At 49.1% G+C, this 14,705-nt stretch overlaps 8 protein-coding genes across 8 annotated transcripts; 4 read left to right on the forward strand and 4 right to left on the reverse strand.

Moving 5' to 3' along the window:
- Positions 1–458: 458 nt before the first annotated feature.
- Positions 459–1,465, forward strand: BHQ10_006673 (uncharacterized protein; the record flags this gene model as incomplete). Its single annotated transcript, XM_040879285.1, has 4 exons — positions 459–627; positions 699–751; positions 816–970; positions 1,024–1,465. 4 exons carry the CDS (start codon positions 459–461, stop codon positions 1,463–1,465), a joined length of 819 nt encoding a protein of 272 aa, XP_040735177.1.
- Positions 1,466–1,818: 353 nt separating this feature from the next.
- On the reverse strand, positions 1,819–3,129 carry BHQ10_006674 (uncharacterized protein; the record flags this gene model as incomplete). Its single annotated transcript, XM_040879286.1, has 4 exons — positions 1,819–2,375; positions 2,428–2,955; positions 3,022–3,042; positions 3,099–3,129. 4 exons carry the CDS (start codon positions 3,127–3,129, stop codon positions 1,819–1,821), a joined length of 1,137 nt encoding a protein of 378 aa, XP_040735178.1.
- A 398-nt stretch (positions 3,130–3,527) lies between these two features.
- On the reverse strand, positions 3,528–5,630 carry BHQ10_006675 (uncharacterized protein; the record flags this gene model as incomplete). The annotated part of the gene is made up of 5 exons (XM_040879287.1): positions 3,528–3,763; positions 3,815–4,063; positions 4,124–5,308; positions 5,365–5,513; positions 5,566–5,630. The coding sequence occupies 5 exons, from the start codon at positions 5,628–5,630 to the stop codon at positions 3,528–3,530; spliced, it is 1,884 nt and encodes a 627-aa protein (XP_040735179.1).
- Positions 5,631–5,929: 299 nt separating this feature from the next.
- Positions 5,930–7,018, forward strand: BHQ10_006676 (uncharacterized protein; the record flags this gene model as incomplete). The annotated part of the gene is made up of 1 exon (XM_040879288.1): positions 5,930–7,018. One exon carries the CDS (start codon positions 5,930–5,932, stop codon positions 7,016–7,018), a length of 1,089 nt encoding a protein of 362 aa, XP_040735180.1.
- A 133-nt stretch (positions 7,019–7,151) lies between these two features.
- BHQ10_006677 (uncharacterized protein) lies at positions 7,152–8,547 on the reverse strand (the record flags this gene model as incomplete). The annotated part of the gene is made up of 5 exons (XM_040879289.1): positions 7,152–7,275; positions 7,322–8,180; positions 8,232–8,267; positions 8,323–8,482; positions 8,542–8,547. The coding sequence occupies 5 exons, from the start codon at positions 8,545–8,547 to the stop codon at positions 7,152–7,154; spliced, it is 1,185 nt and encodes a 394-aa protein (XP_040735181.1).
- A 574-nt stretch (positions 8,548–9,121) lies between these two features.
- BHQ10_006678 (uncharacterized protein) lies at positions 9,122–9,910 on the forward strand (the record flags this gene model as incomplete). The annotated part of the gene is made up of 1 exon (XM_040879290.1): positions 9,122–9,910. The coding sequence occupies one exon, from the start codon at positions 9,122–9,124 to the stop codon at positions 9,908–9,910; it is 789 nt and encodes a 262-aa protein (XP_040735182.1).
- Positions 9,911–10,480: 570 nt separating this feature from the next.
- Positions 10,481–12,490, reverse strand: BHQ10_006679 (uncharacterized protein; the record flags this gene model as incomplete). Its single annotated transcript, XM_040879291.1, has 1 exon — positions 10,481–12,490. One exon carries the CDS (start codon positions 12,488–12,490, stop codon positions 10,481–10,483), a length of 2,010 nt encoding a protein of 669 aa, XP_040735183.1.
- A 488-nt stretch (positions 12,491–12,978) lies between these two features.
- Positions 12,979–14,568, forward strand: BHQ10_006680 (uncharacterized protein; the record flags this gene model as incomplete). Its single annotated transcript, XM_040879293.1, has 1 exon — positions 12,979–14,568. The coding sequence occupies one exon, from the start codon at positions 12,979–12,981 to the stop codon at positions 14,566–14,568; it is 1,590 nt and encodes a 529-aa protein (XP_040735184.1).
- Between the last annotated feature and the right edge of the window lie 137 nt (positions 14,569–14,705).

Raw genomic sequence — 14,705 nt, forward strand, 5'->3', positions numbered from 1 at the left:
GCTGTCAACCGTCAGATCGATATCCCACGGCAAATGACCGAGTTGCATCCGCAGGTAGATATCCGGGTAAATAACGAAAATCCTTGCGCAAAGCTTTGATAAAGCAATTGAATCAAGGAGTTCCAAAGATCTAACCACATATCCAACAGTAAATAGTAAATCTAGACCAAGTAAAACAAGCCAAAACGTCACTTCGGGCGTGCGGAGCCAACAAGCTAGACGCAGGACACTACTGTGGACAGGCAGGTCGAATTAGTCTGCCAGGCTATCCCGAGGTCGGTCTTCCCGTCTTCTCTCGTGCTGCTTCCTCTTCTCTTCTTCCGTCTCCGTCATCAGAGCTTGATCAAGTCAACTTCTCTCGATCCCCCATTTCTCTTTTCTTTTCTCTACCTCATCCGTCCAGAGAGACTCCCATCGCGGTTAGTGCTCTCGATTTTTCCCCTACGGATAACCATACAATGGCACCCATCACCCAGGAGACCGTCGACGGTCTCAAGGACATCATTCACAAGCTTGAGTCGCGCGTTGCCGATCTTGAGGGTCGCCTCGTCCATGGCAGCCCGGCTTCCAGCTCGAAATCGCTCGCTGAGCAATTCCGCATTATCTTGATCGGTCCTCCTGGTGCTGGTAAGTTAGCACTCAACTCGGACATGTGGCCGATGAGTCCTGATGATTGACCCGCGATTGTGTTTAAATAGGCAAGGGAACTCAGGCTCCTCGTCTGAAGGAGAAGTACTGCGTGTGCCACTTGGTGAGTCGCAATTAATATCCGTTACTTTTCCGCATCAAAGTTTTCTAACCACCTTTTCCGGTAGGCCACCGGTGACATGCTGCGATCCCAGGTTGCCAAGAAAACGCCGTTGGGCAAGGAAGCGAAGAAGATCATGGACCAGGGCGGCTTGGTCAGCGACGAGATCATGGTCAACATGATCAAGAGCGAGCTCGAGACCAACTCGGAGTGCCAGAACGGGTATGGACGTGACAGGTTCATGATTTGATATGAGTACGCACTGACGCGAACAGATTCATCCTTGACGGTTTCCCCCGTACCGTGGCCCAAGCCGAGCGCCTAGACGACATGCTTGCCGCGCGCAGTGAGAAGCTTCAACACGCCGTTGAACTGCAAATTGACGACGCTCTCCTCGTTGCCCGTATCACTGGCCGATTGGTACACCCTGCCTCTGGACGCTCATATCACAAGATCTTCAACCCGCCCAAGAAGGACATGACGGACGACATCACCGGCGAGCCCTTGATTCAGCGCTCCGACGACAACGCCGCGACCTTGGAGAAGCGATTGGCCACCTACCATGCCCAGACCGCCCCCGTTGTCGACTACTACAAGAAGACTGGCATCTGGCGCGGTATCGACGCCAGCCAGGAACCCGGCCAGGTCTGGAAGAGTCTTCTCGGTGTTTTCCAGCCCAGCTCCAGCATCTTGAGCAAGGTTGGTTTGTCCAAATAATCGTCAAGTATATGTTTGGGAAAAAAAACAAAGATTCGGCGAGACGCATATACAAGGTGGAACGACAAAAGTTGCGAACGACGATAGATTTTCTTATCTGTTCATGGCATCACATGTTCGGGCTGTGATGAATGTGCTTATGACTGTCTAATAATGCAAGAAAGATCAAGTCCTGTATTACCTGCGTTTATCTATCTTTGGGATGTCAATGGCGAATACCAGTGATATGAGCAGTTGTGAAGCAATGGAGTCTGCCTTGCTTCTATTTGTATAGTATTTACAGTGTTTCTTGCGTTGGATGTCAATGATTCATATGTTCTTCTTTTCTTCCTCCATCAGAGTAGATTAAAAAATTACAAGGCAACAGGATACTCAACACTCTCAATCTTCTCCGGATAGACCAGCCCATTCTGCTTCCTGACCTCATCCATAACCTCCATAATCACAATACTCTCCTCCCACGGCATGCCCTCACTCTCTAGCTTTCCATCTCTCAGACAGCGCGCCACTTCATCTGCCTCCCAGTACATTCCGTGCCCACCAGCAGGAAACTCGGGCTCCACCTCTCGAATCTGCTTGGACTCATCCGTCGGGACAACGCGATACTTCACCGGCCGAAACGCAGGACCAATGATTTGAATCTCACCTTTCGTGCCCTGAATGCGCACCGAGGGTGTGCCCTTGGGGTGAGAATCAACTGCAAAAGCGGTCATGGCGACGGCATGAGAAGTGCGTCTGTTGTTGTTTGGTGTCGTTGTGGGGAAGGTGAGAAGGATGGTGGTATCTTCATCTGCGCCAGTGGCGGGATATTTCACCATGGAAGATTGAATTGAAGAAGGGGGTTTGCGTTGGGAAGGGGGAAGAGTGTGGTAAAGGGTCTGAAAGACCCATGTGAGGGAGTAAATTCCCACTATCACGTCGTCAGCAACCTTTCCTTACGAGGCAAGAGGAAGAAGACGTACAATCGAGTAAAGCACCACCCGCAAGATCCAAATTCACCATGCGACTCGCAACATCGAATCCGTCGGGGTTTCCTATACTCAAATCTGCCTGCACGCGAACCACCTCCCCAATCTCCTCCTCCTTTTGGATAATATCGCGCACTTGAACGCTCAAAGGGAAATATCTCGTCCACACAGCCTCCATCAAAAACAATCCTTTAGCCTTGGCGAGATCAACGAGTATCTTCGTCTGCGCCGCATTAACGGTAAACGCCTTTTCGCACAGCACATTTTTACCCGCCTCCAGCGCCAGACGCGCGTTTTGGTAGTGATGCGAATGGGGGGTCGCGACGTAGATGACGTCTACGTTGGGATCATTGACCAGCTCGTCGTATGATCCGTAGGCTTTGGGACTGCCGGGGATGGAGAGCTCGGTGATGAAGTCTTGTGCGCGGCTGGCGGACGAGGAGCTTGCGACTGCGGTGACGGTGTGACTTATGTCGGAGGCATTGCGGGCTGAGGCGTCTTTGAGGAGGTCTTTTACGAAGGCTGTATGGGATCTTAGTATTTTGTCGAGGTATCTTGTCAGTCAGGGTACGGTGGTGATGTACTCACTTTTAGCAATGCCTCCGGTAGCTTTTCACGAGTTAGTAGGATTCCAGGCTAGGCGATTGATATGGATGGAAACGAACCTAGAATACCCCAACGTGCGTTGTAAACCATCTTGTTGCTTTTATGTGGTATGAATATATGTCAAGTGTTGTTTGAGGAGTATGTACGTATGGGCACAGCTCCTTTATATACACAAAGTCAAATATCAAGACTCGGTTTCCGTCCACTTCAGGATGTAATTTCAAGCTTTCAATGGATGGATGGATGTAACGTAGTATGAATCTCGCGGGTTGACCTGCCCTCCTTTTCCAGTGATGTCAGTGGGGAAGGTACCCCTCACAGAAAGAAAAAAAAAGTATCCAGTGCTCAATCATTAATGTCGCTACATAGTAATACTGGCTAGACAAAACAGGCTCATATACAGGGGTAGTCATCGAATCAAGCGTCGTACTCAAAGAGGTCAGAGGTAGGTACCTATACACAATACAAAACTTATTAATCAACTTCCATTACTTGACAGCTTTCCGTCCGCGACCGCGACCTTTACCCTTGGCAGGAGCTTTGCTACTCTCGGCTTCTTGATCTTCGACTTCAGGCCCAGGCTCAGGTTCATTTGTTGCGGCTCGTTTCGAGGATGATGCCGGTTCGTTATCATTATCGTTGTCACTTCCATTGGGCATGAAGGCTTGGGTAAAGAATAGCCGAGCTTCTTTGGGGGTTATATTGGCGAAGCTATAATGATTGCCTGCATCAATCAATATCTGCTCGATATCATTTCAAGGGAGAGAAAGATTACCTCGAGGGACTTGGAATATACATCCCTTGCCCGCGGTGAACTGCACCCCGTTGATATCAACTTGCACTCTTCCCCAACAAACGTAGAACACCATGTGCATTCGTTTCGAGTTCTTGGGCTTCTTGACTCCTTTCGCTGGAAGTTCGACTATTCCACTGCCAAAGAATGGTTGACTGAGTAGTTTGGCGACACGGAATGTGGAATCCTTGACGTCTCGCGTCTCAACGCCAGTGGGCGCGTATGCGATTTCTATATCGTCAGTAAATCTTGCTTCCTTCATCAATGCACATATGAATGCAAAAGACGTACCTGTTACCTCCTCTTCGCTCGAAGCAACCTGGTTATCCGTATCCCACTTCTTGATATATCCATGTAAAACCCCATCTTCGACCTCCCACTTATCCCTCTCATCGTCATCGTCATCCGAATCTTCCTCCTGTTTCTTCGACTTGGATTTCTTGCCTCCCTTGCGCTTCTTGCCTCCTTTCTTCTCTGGCTCAATGTCTTCCGCGCGAATAATCTCCTTGATTGTGGATAAGGGATATCGCTGTCCAAGGTCTGCTTCTCCATCGCCATAAACACATCGCTCGTTGCGCCAATACGCCAATGGTCGCACGGATACTCTGCCTGAACGAGTATGTGCTGCTTGCTGCTCGTTTGGCACTTCTCGCTTCAAGATATACAGACTCCTACCTTTCAAGGGTCCCGTGCGTTTTACATGATTTTCCACAACTTGTTCCAATTCCGGGTCCAGGGGTTCCCTTTCTTTAGCCGGTTGTGGTTTAGATGTTTTAGCTTTCTTCACCGGTCGTTCTGTCGTCTTCTCTTGGGTGGCTTTCTGGGTTTGCGCCTTTGGAGGCCGTCCCGCGCGTTTCTTCTTGGGCAGATTCTGAGATATATCCTCGACTGGCGAATCCACGTCCTCGGTCGTAGCCGGGGCTTTTCGCTTCTTCGTGCGCAAACTAGCTGCTTGGACGGGCGATGGTTCTTCTTCTGAAGGGTCTTCATTCTGAATATTAGTAGTATCATCAGGTATCTCATCGGCATCGTCTCCGTAGCCATCGTCGGCAATTTCGTGTACGTCAAAGTCCTCCTCTATTGGCTCSTTCTGGTACACGCTCACGTCATTGATCTCATCCTCATCTTCGTCGTCCTCATTGATAGGGAAATTTTCATCGTTCGCATATGCGCTCACGGCACCTTTTTGTCGCGACCCATTTACAATAGGTGCTGTGTTTGGCCGTCGATCATTGAGTGGTTGACGGGAATTTGTTTCGGCCGCATCCTCATTCAACCTACCCCTCCTCTGGCGGGCAGATGTCGGGCTAGAAGGAACATCGTTTTGCGCGATAGGCGATGATCGCAAACCTGGTGTTCGACGCGGAGATCCGCTCAAGCCGCTCTTCATTGGCGATCTTGCGACAGGCGGTGGGAAGAATGGGGAGCGTCGGGCGGCTGAACGAGAGAGAAAATCGGTCGGACCGGGGCCGTCATCTTCATTTCTTGAGTCAGTCTATTGCTTTGTATACTGACAATATGCGCGAGTCTACCTTCGTCTATAGACATGCCCTCAGATCCCATCATTGTGTCGTTTCCGGTGAATCGCACGGGCGACTTTTCTGGCGACGAGAATACCCCGTCTAATTCCTCCATTCCATGTTCATCTCGTCGGCCTTCTTTGAGAGTGATACCCGTCCGCCTGTAAGCAGTCAGTCTCGCGCTCAAGGAGTGTTCATGCGGTGGCTGTTTACCTTCCCTGTTTACCGACGTTGGAGTAATCATAGTCGCGGGCTTTTGCAAACCCCCGAGGAGCCATGGCTGATGTTCTGCAAACAGCCAGTCAAATCGTGTTTTAGTAGATAAGTTTATTGAAAATTTTAAGTCACAAGTATCCGTAGAATTCGAATGTTTGCGAATAGTCAAGTCCGAATGGTCATCAATTAACGTCTATTATTGTACGATAAAGAAAGCGAACGCGCCAACAGCTCATGGGCATGCGCTAAACCCAATCCGGCACGACGCGTTCACGTCGCCTCGACCAATTAAGCAATATGACTTCTTTTCTCTGCTTCAGATTTATTTTCAATATTCCATTCATACAGAAAGAAATCGACAATGGGCCGACCGAGCAACAAAACGAAAACCTCCGCCAACAAAGAGCCAGACCCAACCGGTGCCCTCTCCTTCATCCCGCCCACTATCAACCCTACTCCCCTCCTCCACGGACAATCATACACAGTCTACTCCCCATGTCCACAGTCAATCCAACCCATCGACCCAACAGCCATAACGACCAATGACTCCAAAAAACCCACAGAATGCGTCTTGGGCGTCGACGAAGCCGGCCGCGGTCCTGTACTCGGTCCTATGGTCTACAGCGCATTCTATCTCCCCAAACACCTCGAACAACCACTCCTGACGCAAGAGCACAGTTTCGACGATAGTAAAGTTCTGACTCCCGTCGTGCGCGCGCGATTAATGCAGTCGATATGTACACCTGGCGCGTCGTTACATGATTCGTGTGGCTGGGCTGTGAAATTACTTTCTGCACGAGATATTTCCGCCGGCATGATGCGTCCGGGCATGAACACCTACAATCTGAATGCGCAGGCGATGGATGCCACGATCGAGATTATACGGGGGGTATTAAACGAGAAGCATATCAACGTGACGGAAGTGTATATTGATACCATCGGAAACCCAGCGACGTATCAGGCAAAGTTACAGAAATTGTTTCCCACGATAAGTATAACGGTTGCGAAGAAGGCGGATTCATTGTATCCGTGTGTAAGTGCGGCGAGTGTCGTGGCCAAGGTGACGAGGGACGTTGCACTGGAGACCTGCTACGAGTCCTCCTACCGAGAGCCGATACAGAATGTCGAGGAGGATACAGATATGAACGAACCAGAGACAAAAACAGAAGAACCAGGATGGGGGAGCGGCTACCCCTCGGACGCGAAATGCGTAAACTGGCTACGGCAAAATATGGATTCTGTGTTCGGCTGGGGCAACGAGTGCAGATTCAGCTGGGGTACTGCAAAGGAGATGCTCGAGGGCAAGGATTCAATTAGAGTGGATTGGCCTGCTGACGAAGATGAGGGAGCTGGACTCGCTGATTTTCTGTCGGGGCCGCAGAGGTCGACGATGTCAGGGGGTAATGAGGATCTTGGGAATTGGTATGGGACAAGGGTTACTGCTTTTTGATGTCAAGAAGCTTCCATAATGATTGTGTATGATATCACCAGTCCTCTGAATGAACGCCGACGAATATTAGTCCAATGCCATAAGATACAATACAGGTATATAACGGTAATGAGAGACAAATATGAAAACCAATTTAGAGGCTGGCGGTCGAAAAATAATAGTTGTCCCAGAGATATTCATAGTCATCCAGTAATCCCCCAACAATATCCAGAATAGGCTTGCCCTTGAGCTTGTCGGCGATTCCTCCAATCCATGGTCTACAAGCGTTAGCGATATGATCAGAAATGTAAGAAGAAAACATACCTGGTGATATTCTCATAAAATGCGCCACGCATCATCCACCAACCCATCGCCCATCCTCTCTTCTTCAACTCATCTCTCTCCAAGCCGGTCAACCCGCGCAGACCGCCAGCAGTGCGTTCCGCAAGATCCCTCTTCGCAAGCTGTCGACTTCCATACTCCAGACCAAACCCAATCAACCACGGACTCCAGCTTCGCTTATTCTTGGACCATCTCTGCATCGCTAGTGCATATATGACCGGTCTCAGTATATAGAGAATCTCCGCGAATTGGCCCTGTCCTGAGACGCGATGGAGCAGAGACGCAGGAGCTTTGACGTCATCTGCTGTAAGCACTTTGGAGATGAGATAGCTTGATATGTCGCTCGCATCTGGTAGACTCGGCAGTGTTAACCCAGTCCGGGGCATCGTCCAGCTAATTTCTGACGATGAAGACACCGACGACTCTTCAATTGGCTCATCCATCCCATTCCAATCTCCCGCAGCAGCCTCCTTCTCCGCCTCCGCGGCACGAGGATCAGTCTCCCTCTCCGGCAAAGGCGGACTAACCAACGGTCTCGAATTCGTCAATCGCAACAGTAACAACCGACAAACCGCTTTCGCGAACTCGATAGCCGCAATGACCCGCCAGCGAACTTTTTCGCCTCGGCGGCGCGCGGTCATTTCCCATAGTAATTCTGTGTATTGGATTATCTGTAGCGCGAGGGCGAGTTTGCGGTATAGGGGCGATTTGGTGGTCCAGTATTTTGTGTATCGCGCATGCGGGGAGGGGATGGGTCGTGGGATGGTGGAGGGGAGTTGGGAGATGACGCGCGAGACGAGGGAGTCATGGTATAGCGATAGGAGTTGGACGCCGGAGTGCACTATACAAGAATTAGTATGCCAAGTTTATCGAGTATCTTGATAGATCATACCGCATTCTGAAGGTAATTCCGATTCGCGAAATCGGCCTGTCATTCATTGTCAGCCTTGAATGCAATAGATTTATAGCGACGGGCAGCTTACCAGGAATGATATATGTTAGCGACCGCAGCGCCGATTCGACTTGATTCACAGTGTTGACGTTCTTGGTCACAAAGTTCTCATATGAGGAGATCCATTTCGATGGTCGCAGGACGTCTGCTTTGAGTTCACGGAGTGTTTGTCGATGTGACTCCATTTCTACCTGGTATCATCGAGTCAGTTCATCATTTAGGCACCACGGACAGAAGAAAGGTGCTATACGAACATATCTTGGTGCTTGTTATGGGGATGTAGCACGCGACTGAGTTGCGCATGTCTGGAGGGAGTGGCTGGKATGACGGATCGGGCACATGTACGGGGTAATTAGTAGAACCAGCTCGGTTTGCTCCGACCAGCGGGCCGAGGTATTTCTTACAGTTACTAACTAGTCTTCTGGCCAATCGCGTTCACTTCACTCGTGTATGCAAATTGAAGGCATAACCAAGTACGACCAGCTTCGAGAAATTGCAAAGCTCTTCATTGCTTTGGTCGGTGAAACTTCCAACGGCAGCTGCTCAAGGTGGATCTGAAAAGTCGTGAACTCGCGGGGGCCATCTATGACACGGTTAGGATGTCAATTGTCCTATGTTATTGCTGTAGATAATTACGTGAATGATGGATCTGGACAGCTTATTCCTGCACTTCCAAATTTCTCAACCATGGCGCCTTCCTGTAGAGTGCTTTGCGCTTTGCGCGTTCTGAAGTAATAGCGCGCACGAGCACCGCAAAACTGCATACATCAAATCAGTCGTCTACCTTGGTACAATTCTTCTGTTCGTGATCATCACCCAAGAATAAAAGAATGTGCAGACGACAAAACGTGGAATTACTCCAAGCAGAGGTTGATGAAGATGATCAAAGCTTCTTCCGCCTTCTGATCGATGGACAATCCATCAAATATGTCACCATCGAATCTGGCCTCTACACCGCGGAGGATATGTGTTTCGGCCCAGCTCTAGTCGCACTTCTTCCGGAATTCCCTCCTGGAGATTGGAATGATGGACTGGTGGCTGGAGACCCAAAAGGTGATCAGCCATACTTCAAGCACGTAGCCCGAACTCAATTCCCAGGCGTCCGATATAAATGGCACGAAACGGACGTCGATTATCTCGACATTGCGGTGGGAAAGAAGCTGCGAACGGGTATCTACGAAATAACATGTCCGAAATTCGATACAGTTGTCGTTGCTAAGTTTGCCCGCTTTCATTGGGAAATCCAATATCTCGAGAATGAGACGATTGCCTACGAATGGATCGATGGCTGTGAGATCGGACCAAGATTTTTGGGTCACTTAATTGAAGATAATCGGGTGATTGGGTTTCTAATGGAACGCATCACTAATGCTCGACATGCTGGTCCAAACGATTTGCCAGCCTGCCAGCAGACGCTGTCCCAATTACATCGATTAGGTGTGCGCCATGGCGACACAAATCGATTCAATTTCCTAATTCGTGGATCAAAGGCAGTTTTGATCGACTTTGACTCGGCACGAAAATGCGACGACCAAGACACGCTCCGCAAGGAGTTGGAAGATTTGGAAGGATGTCTAAATGATTTGTCTCAGAAAGGAGGCGGTGGACTTCTTTGCTGAATTTTCACTTGTTTATCTGGGGGTTTTTCGTTCTGGGAATATAGCACACACTGTTGGAACATTGAAATATCACCATGGAAACAAAACAAGTACGCTAGAAGTTCCCATGCGCAATGTCTTCTTCGTACCACTCCGGACTAGCCATCATCCCATGATGTTCTTGAAACTCAGCCATTTTCCATGACAAGAAAAGGTCCTGCGGTGTAGAAATCCCAATGAGATCATTCAGTGTTGGCTTTTCTAACTCTCCCAGATACATCAAGAATCTCAAACAACAAGGACATTTATGTTCAAGAGGATCCAGTTTTACAACAGGTCTAAGAAATACTCCCTTTCTTTCAAAGCAGGGTTGGCAAGCGCCGCAAGATATGCAATAGAAGCCCAAGCCACATAAGTATAGGCCCAAAACACAGAAAAAACGGCTATAAAGATCATCACAAGCCCGAGCATAGCGAGGGCAGACAGCTTGTATGAACTATCATTACTTCGAAGTGAACAATTATAGGTCATAACAATTTCCCTTACATCGCACAACAACTTAATATCTCTATCGTACAGATGTAGTACATGTCAATCAATCTCATCCGCAAATTTCCAAAGCCCATCTGGTCGCCTAGCCTCCGACACTCTCTCGTATATCTTTTCACGATCCATGCGATCAGCTTCCATGCGATCCTTGGCCAATTCCTGCGTAGTCGGCATGTCTGTCCGCCAGAACCCCGGTGGTGAACGAGCGCGTTCATAAGCGTGTCTATGCTTGCCAAACTGATTGGCCAATTGCCTGGCTTTTGCTTCAATCAGCAACCCGTTCAGTGCCTGTTCACTCAACTGCTGGAGTGCACTCTTTTTATCTCCAAGATGCTCTTCAAGGAGAGCCCGATGTTTCTCAGAATCGTATTTGATCCCTGTCGCTCGCACCATGGCGCGGAACTTTTCTCCGCAGCAATCGGTTCGCATACATCCAGGAAGACATTTGCGTGATTCTCCCCGAACGACCTCTTTGAAAGCGTAGTCGAGACCCTGATTTCTTGCCGGATTCAGCTTGAAATGACTGAGGTCGAGACAATCCACGGGTAAATCTCTGAAAGGCCTGGATTTCACGATTGCTTCCCAATCCTCATCGTTGTTTGTCTTTGTGGTTGGGTTTGTTTCATATTGAAACTTCCTTTTAGCGACGGGACGCTTCTCTGCAGTCTTCATATAACCCGTAATTGCCTTAGTAGGTCCATTCGACCACGGCGTCTGATTTGCGCTGACTGAAGCCGGTTGATTCCCCGGCCTAGAAACGGGTGTCGTCGATTGAACTAGGATACGGGTTCTAGGACGATCAAGTGCAGGACTCTGCCTGTGTGGACGGGCCGCCAGCAGATCGTCAAGTCGTCTATGCGCATCTGAGGGTCGAACTGGTCCTTTCGAGGGGGTGTCATTTTCATCTGTAGCAACTTTTATGGCTGAAGGGATATAATTCTGATCCTCTCCGTCTTCGGCAACAGTTGAAATTGCAGACGCCCCGCTGTCACAAGTCTTTCGTCGTTTGAAAGCTGATTCTTGCGGTGTTCTAAACTGATTGATCTGGTTGGTATCTTTGGGTTGAAAAGCGCGACGCTCTCCTTGAAAATTGGGGGTAGTTATCGGTCCATCATGCTGTAGTCTAGACACACCATCCTCAAAAACAGCAAATCTTCGGCTCCGTGGTGTGGTCACCGTATCGCCAACCTCGTCAAGGTCCTCGGATGCAACTGGAAATATTTCTTCGCCTAGAGATGGGCCTTCTAGGGATCCAGGAGAAAGAGGTTCGTCCTTGACGCGGGTTATGCGTGACTGGTCACCACTGTCATAGTCCGGACGGTTGCCCCTTGCTTCATTGCTTGAAATGGGAGGTATTGGTGATGAATTTGATGCCGTTGAAGCGACTGCAGAGCTACTGGGAATATATTGTCCCTCATCTTGGGTACGGACTGATTTTGGAGTCGAAAGAGTATTGTTCTGCTGGTGGACACATTGCTCAATCGAAGGGCCAATAGTGTCCAGGTTCGTATCTGTAGGGGCCTTGTCTTTGGCAGACGATTCGGCACACCAGCGTTGCCATTGCTCAGCTCTTCTTTTGTGATGCTTGACCTGGGCTCGAAGAGAGCTGATAATTTTTACTAGAGCCGCTGTTTCCTTATAAATGTCATTATAAGAGTTCTTCAGCCGTTGGATGCTCGAGACCAATTGAACACTCAGGCGACCTTCGGGCCAAGAGATGGCGGTTGCTTTCTCAGGATCGTATTTCTCCTTCAACTTCTGCAGCTTCGTCTCAATCATCCTATCATCGCTGCCATCATCTTCCTCCTCCACTACCACGTCTTCATGAGCACCAGGGTTGGTAGCTTTCTTGTAGCGTTGTAAGTCGGCAATATCAGACTGTAGCTTCTTGATTCGCTGCTGGTCGGTCTTCCGTTGATATTCCAAACTCCTGATATTCTTGTTGAGCTTGTCGGTGTCTTCCTGGTATTTGACGGCCTGTTTCGCAGCTTCGTTTCGAGCGGCCTCGAGATCTTTTGAAATCAAGTCCAAATGATGGACTACGGAGTCCATTGCGTTGTGTGAAGTCGATTCTGTCTCAGGCACAACTACCAAGGACGCCTCGAAAAATCATCAATACCTGGATGTCATATTTGCAGTTGAGTAGTTGATAGAAGGCAACGCGCGACGCGTCGTTTCCCTTACCCTTATCTTGTACTTATCGGCGCCACCATCGCTTATCGCTGACTGATCGACGAGGCGGAATTGCCCGCATTTAACTCACCACCTAAAATACTTGCAACTACGTACTACATATCCATTATTTGTCTGGTTTCTGTCACTTTTGAGCCCGTGACAGCAACTATATGTTTTTTGCATGTTGTCAGTCTTTTTTCTTGCAAAGCCGGGATGTCAAAGCGATCCCGGAGCGATGATCCAACAACTTCGTCCAAGCGTCAACGGACAACAGTCAAAGGGCGAGGACAAGACTATATATCGACTCTCAGTGACGAGATATTACTCCAGATACTATCATCCGTGTCTATAGATACACTGATCAAATGCCAAAGGTAAGCGATTCCTTCGATCGTATGTCTCCTGTGCTGTCCATGCTGACCGCCACCAGGGTCTCTAAACGATTCCATGCGCTCGCCGGCGATTCGGAATTATGGAAACGACGATACTTTGCGCAATGGGTGTTGCCTCGAGCACGCGCTGTCCCACAATCGAAACATTTGAAACTGTCATCCACCGGAACAGCCTATTCACCGCGAGTATCGAAATGGCTCGGTCACAGCCATCTTGCGGAGGACAACAATTCCATTCACTGGAAAACGCAATACCGGCTCCGTCACAACTGGTCTAAAGGTACATGCCGACTAGATGAATTAGAAGTATCGCGTCCGCCGCTACCTCAAATATTGATCAAATTATATTCGGGTGTCGTCATCACTGCGGATAGGGAACATGGCTTACGAGCTTGGTCTACGAAGAAGCCCAAGAAACAGTTAACGGAACTGCCGTTTCCGACCGGAAACGATATTCCAACTGCTCTTTACGTGGCCAAGGGCTCCCCGGCTTCGTTTATTGAGGTTACTGTTGGTTTTGACGACGGTCATTTCAGTGTCTACGAGCTAGACGTGATCCGTGGAGAATTTGCGATACGTTTTTCACAAGAATCCACAAGCGATGCCACCATCACTGCGATAGCTTCGGCTCCTCCATATTTTCTTACAATATCAGATCACAAAGTCTTCAATCTATACAAGATACCATCTCATGTTACCCAAAATGAAGAACCGGCACCGAACCAACTGCGTTTACTAGCGTCGTTGGAATCGAACAATACATTTGCACCAATGTCACTTTCACTCAGATGCTCGGCTTCGGAAGTCATAGCATCAATAGCATACAGCTTCTTTCATATCAGTAATGGCTGGACCATTGGAATACAAGAACTGCGATTCAATAAGGACGGTGAACATATTACCTCCCGCCTAGCCACCACGGTTGCAGTGCAGCCAAAAGCCGATGAAAATGGTCACGATGACCCTTCGACAGACAGCAACAGCAAGCCCAACAATAACTATCACAGTCGTGGATACACAAATCTCTCTACTGCTGACATACAACATAAAGAGGCGCCGACATCTCTATCATACTCCCACCCTTTCCTGCTTACCTCTCACAGCGACAACACCTTGACCATGTATCTCGTCTTTTCATCCGCGGACAAGCTTGTGATTCGGGATAGTCGGCGTCTCTGGGGTCACACATCATCAGTGTCAAGTGTGCAAGTCGGCGACCGAGGCAAAGCCGTCTCCGTCAGTCCCCGGGGAAACGAAATCCGAATCTGGGAGCTTGAAAGCGCAGTATCGTCTTCCTCGTCGCCTCTCAGCTCTCGCAGCCGGAGTATACGAGGCGAGTCAAGCGTTCGGATTAATTATGAAAAGCCGTTGTCCGCGCCAAGATTTTCACTGGGTACAACTTCCGGGGCCAAGGATTGGAGTCGCCATGTTTCTTACCAGAGAGATCTGGACGCGCTTCCAGAGGAACCGGATGGTTGGGTCGGATTTGACGACGAGCAGGTTGTTGTCTTGCGCCAAAGAGGACTGAGAGCACAGTTTTTGGAATGTTATGATTTTACGTAGATCTTGTATATACCCTATATATCCCTGAAGTATATACATTCATTGTACATATTCTCGTAAGGCTGTGGTGTACCTTGGTAGAACCTGATTTGACGAAAGGACCTTGCGAGTGACACAATGCCGAGCGCCAGTTGTGA

Source organism: Talaromyces amestolkiae, assembly GCF_001896365.1.
Source record: "Talaromyces amestolkiae strain CIB chromosome Unknown scaffold12.1, whole genome shotgun sequence".
Lineage (NCBI taxonomy): Eukaryota > Fungi > Ascomycota > Eurotiomycetes > Eurotiales > Trichocomaceae > Talaromyces > Talaromyces amestolkiae.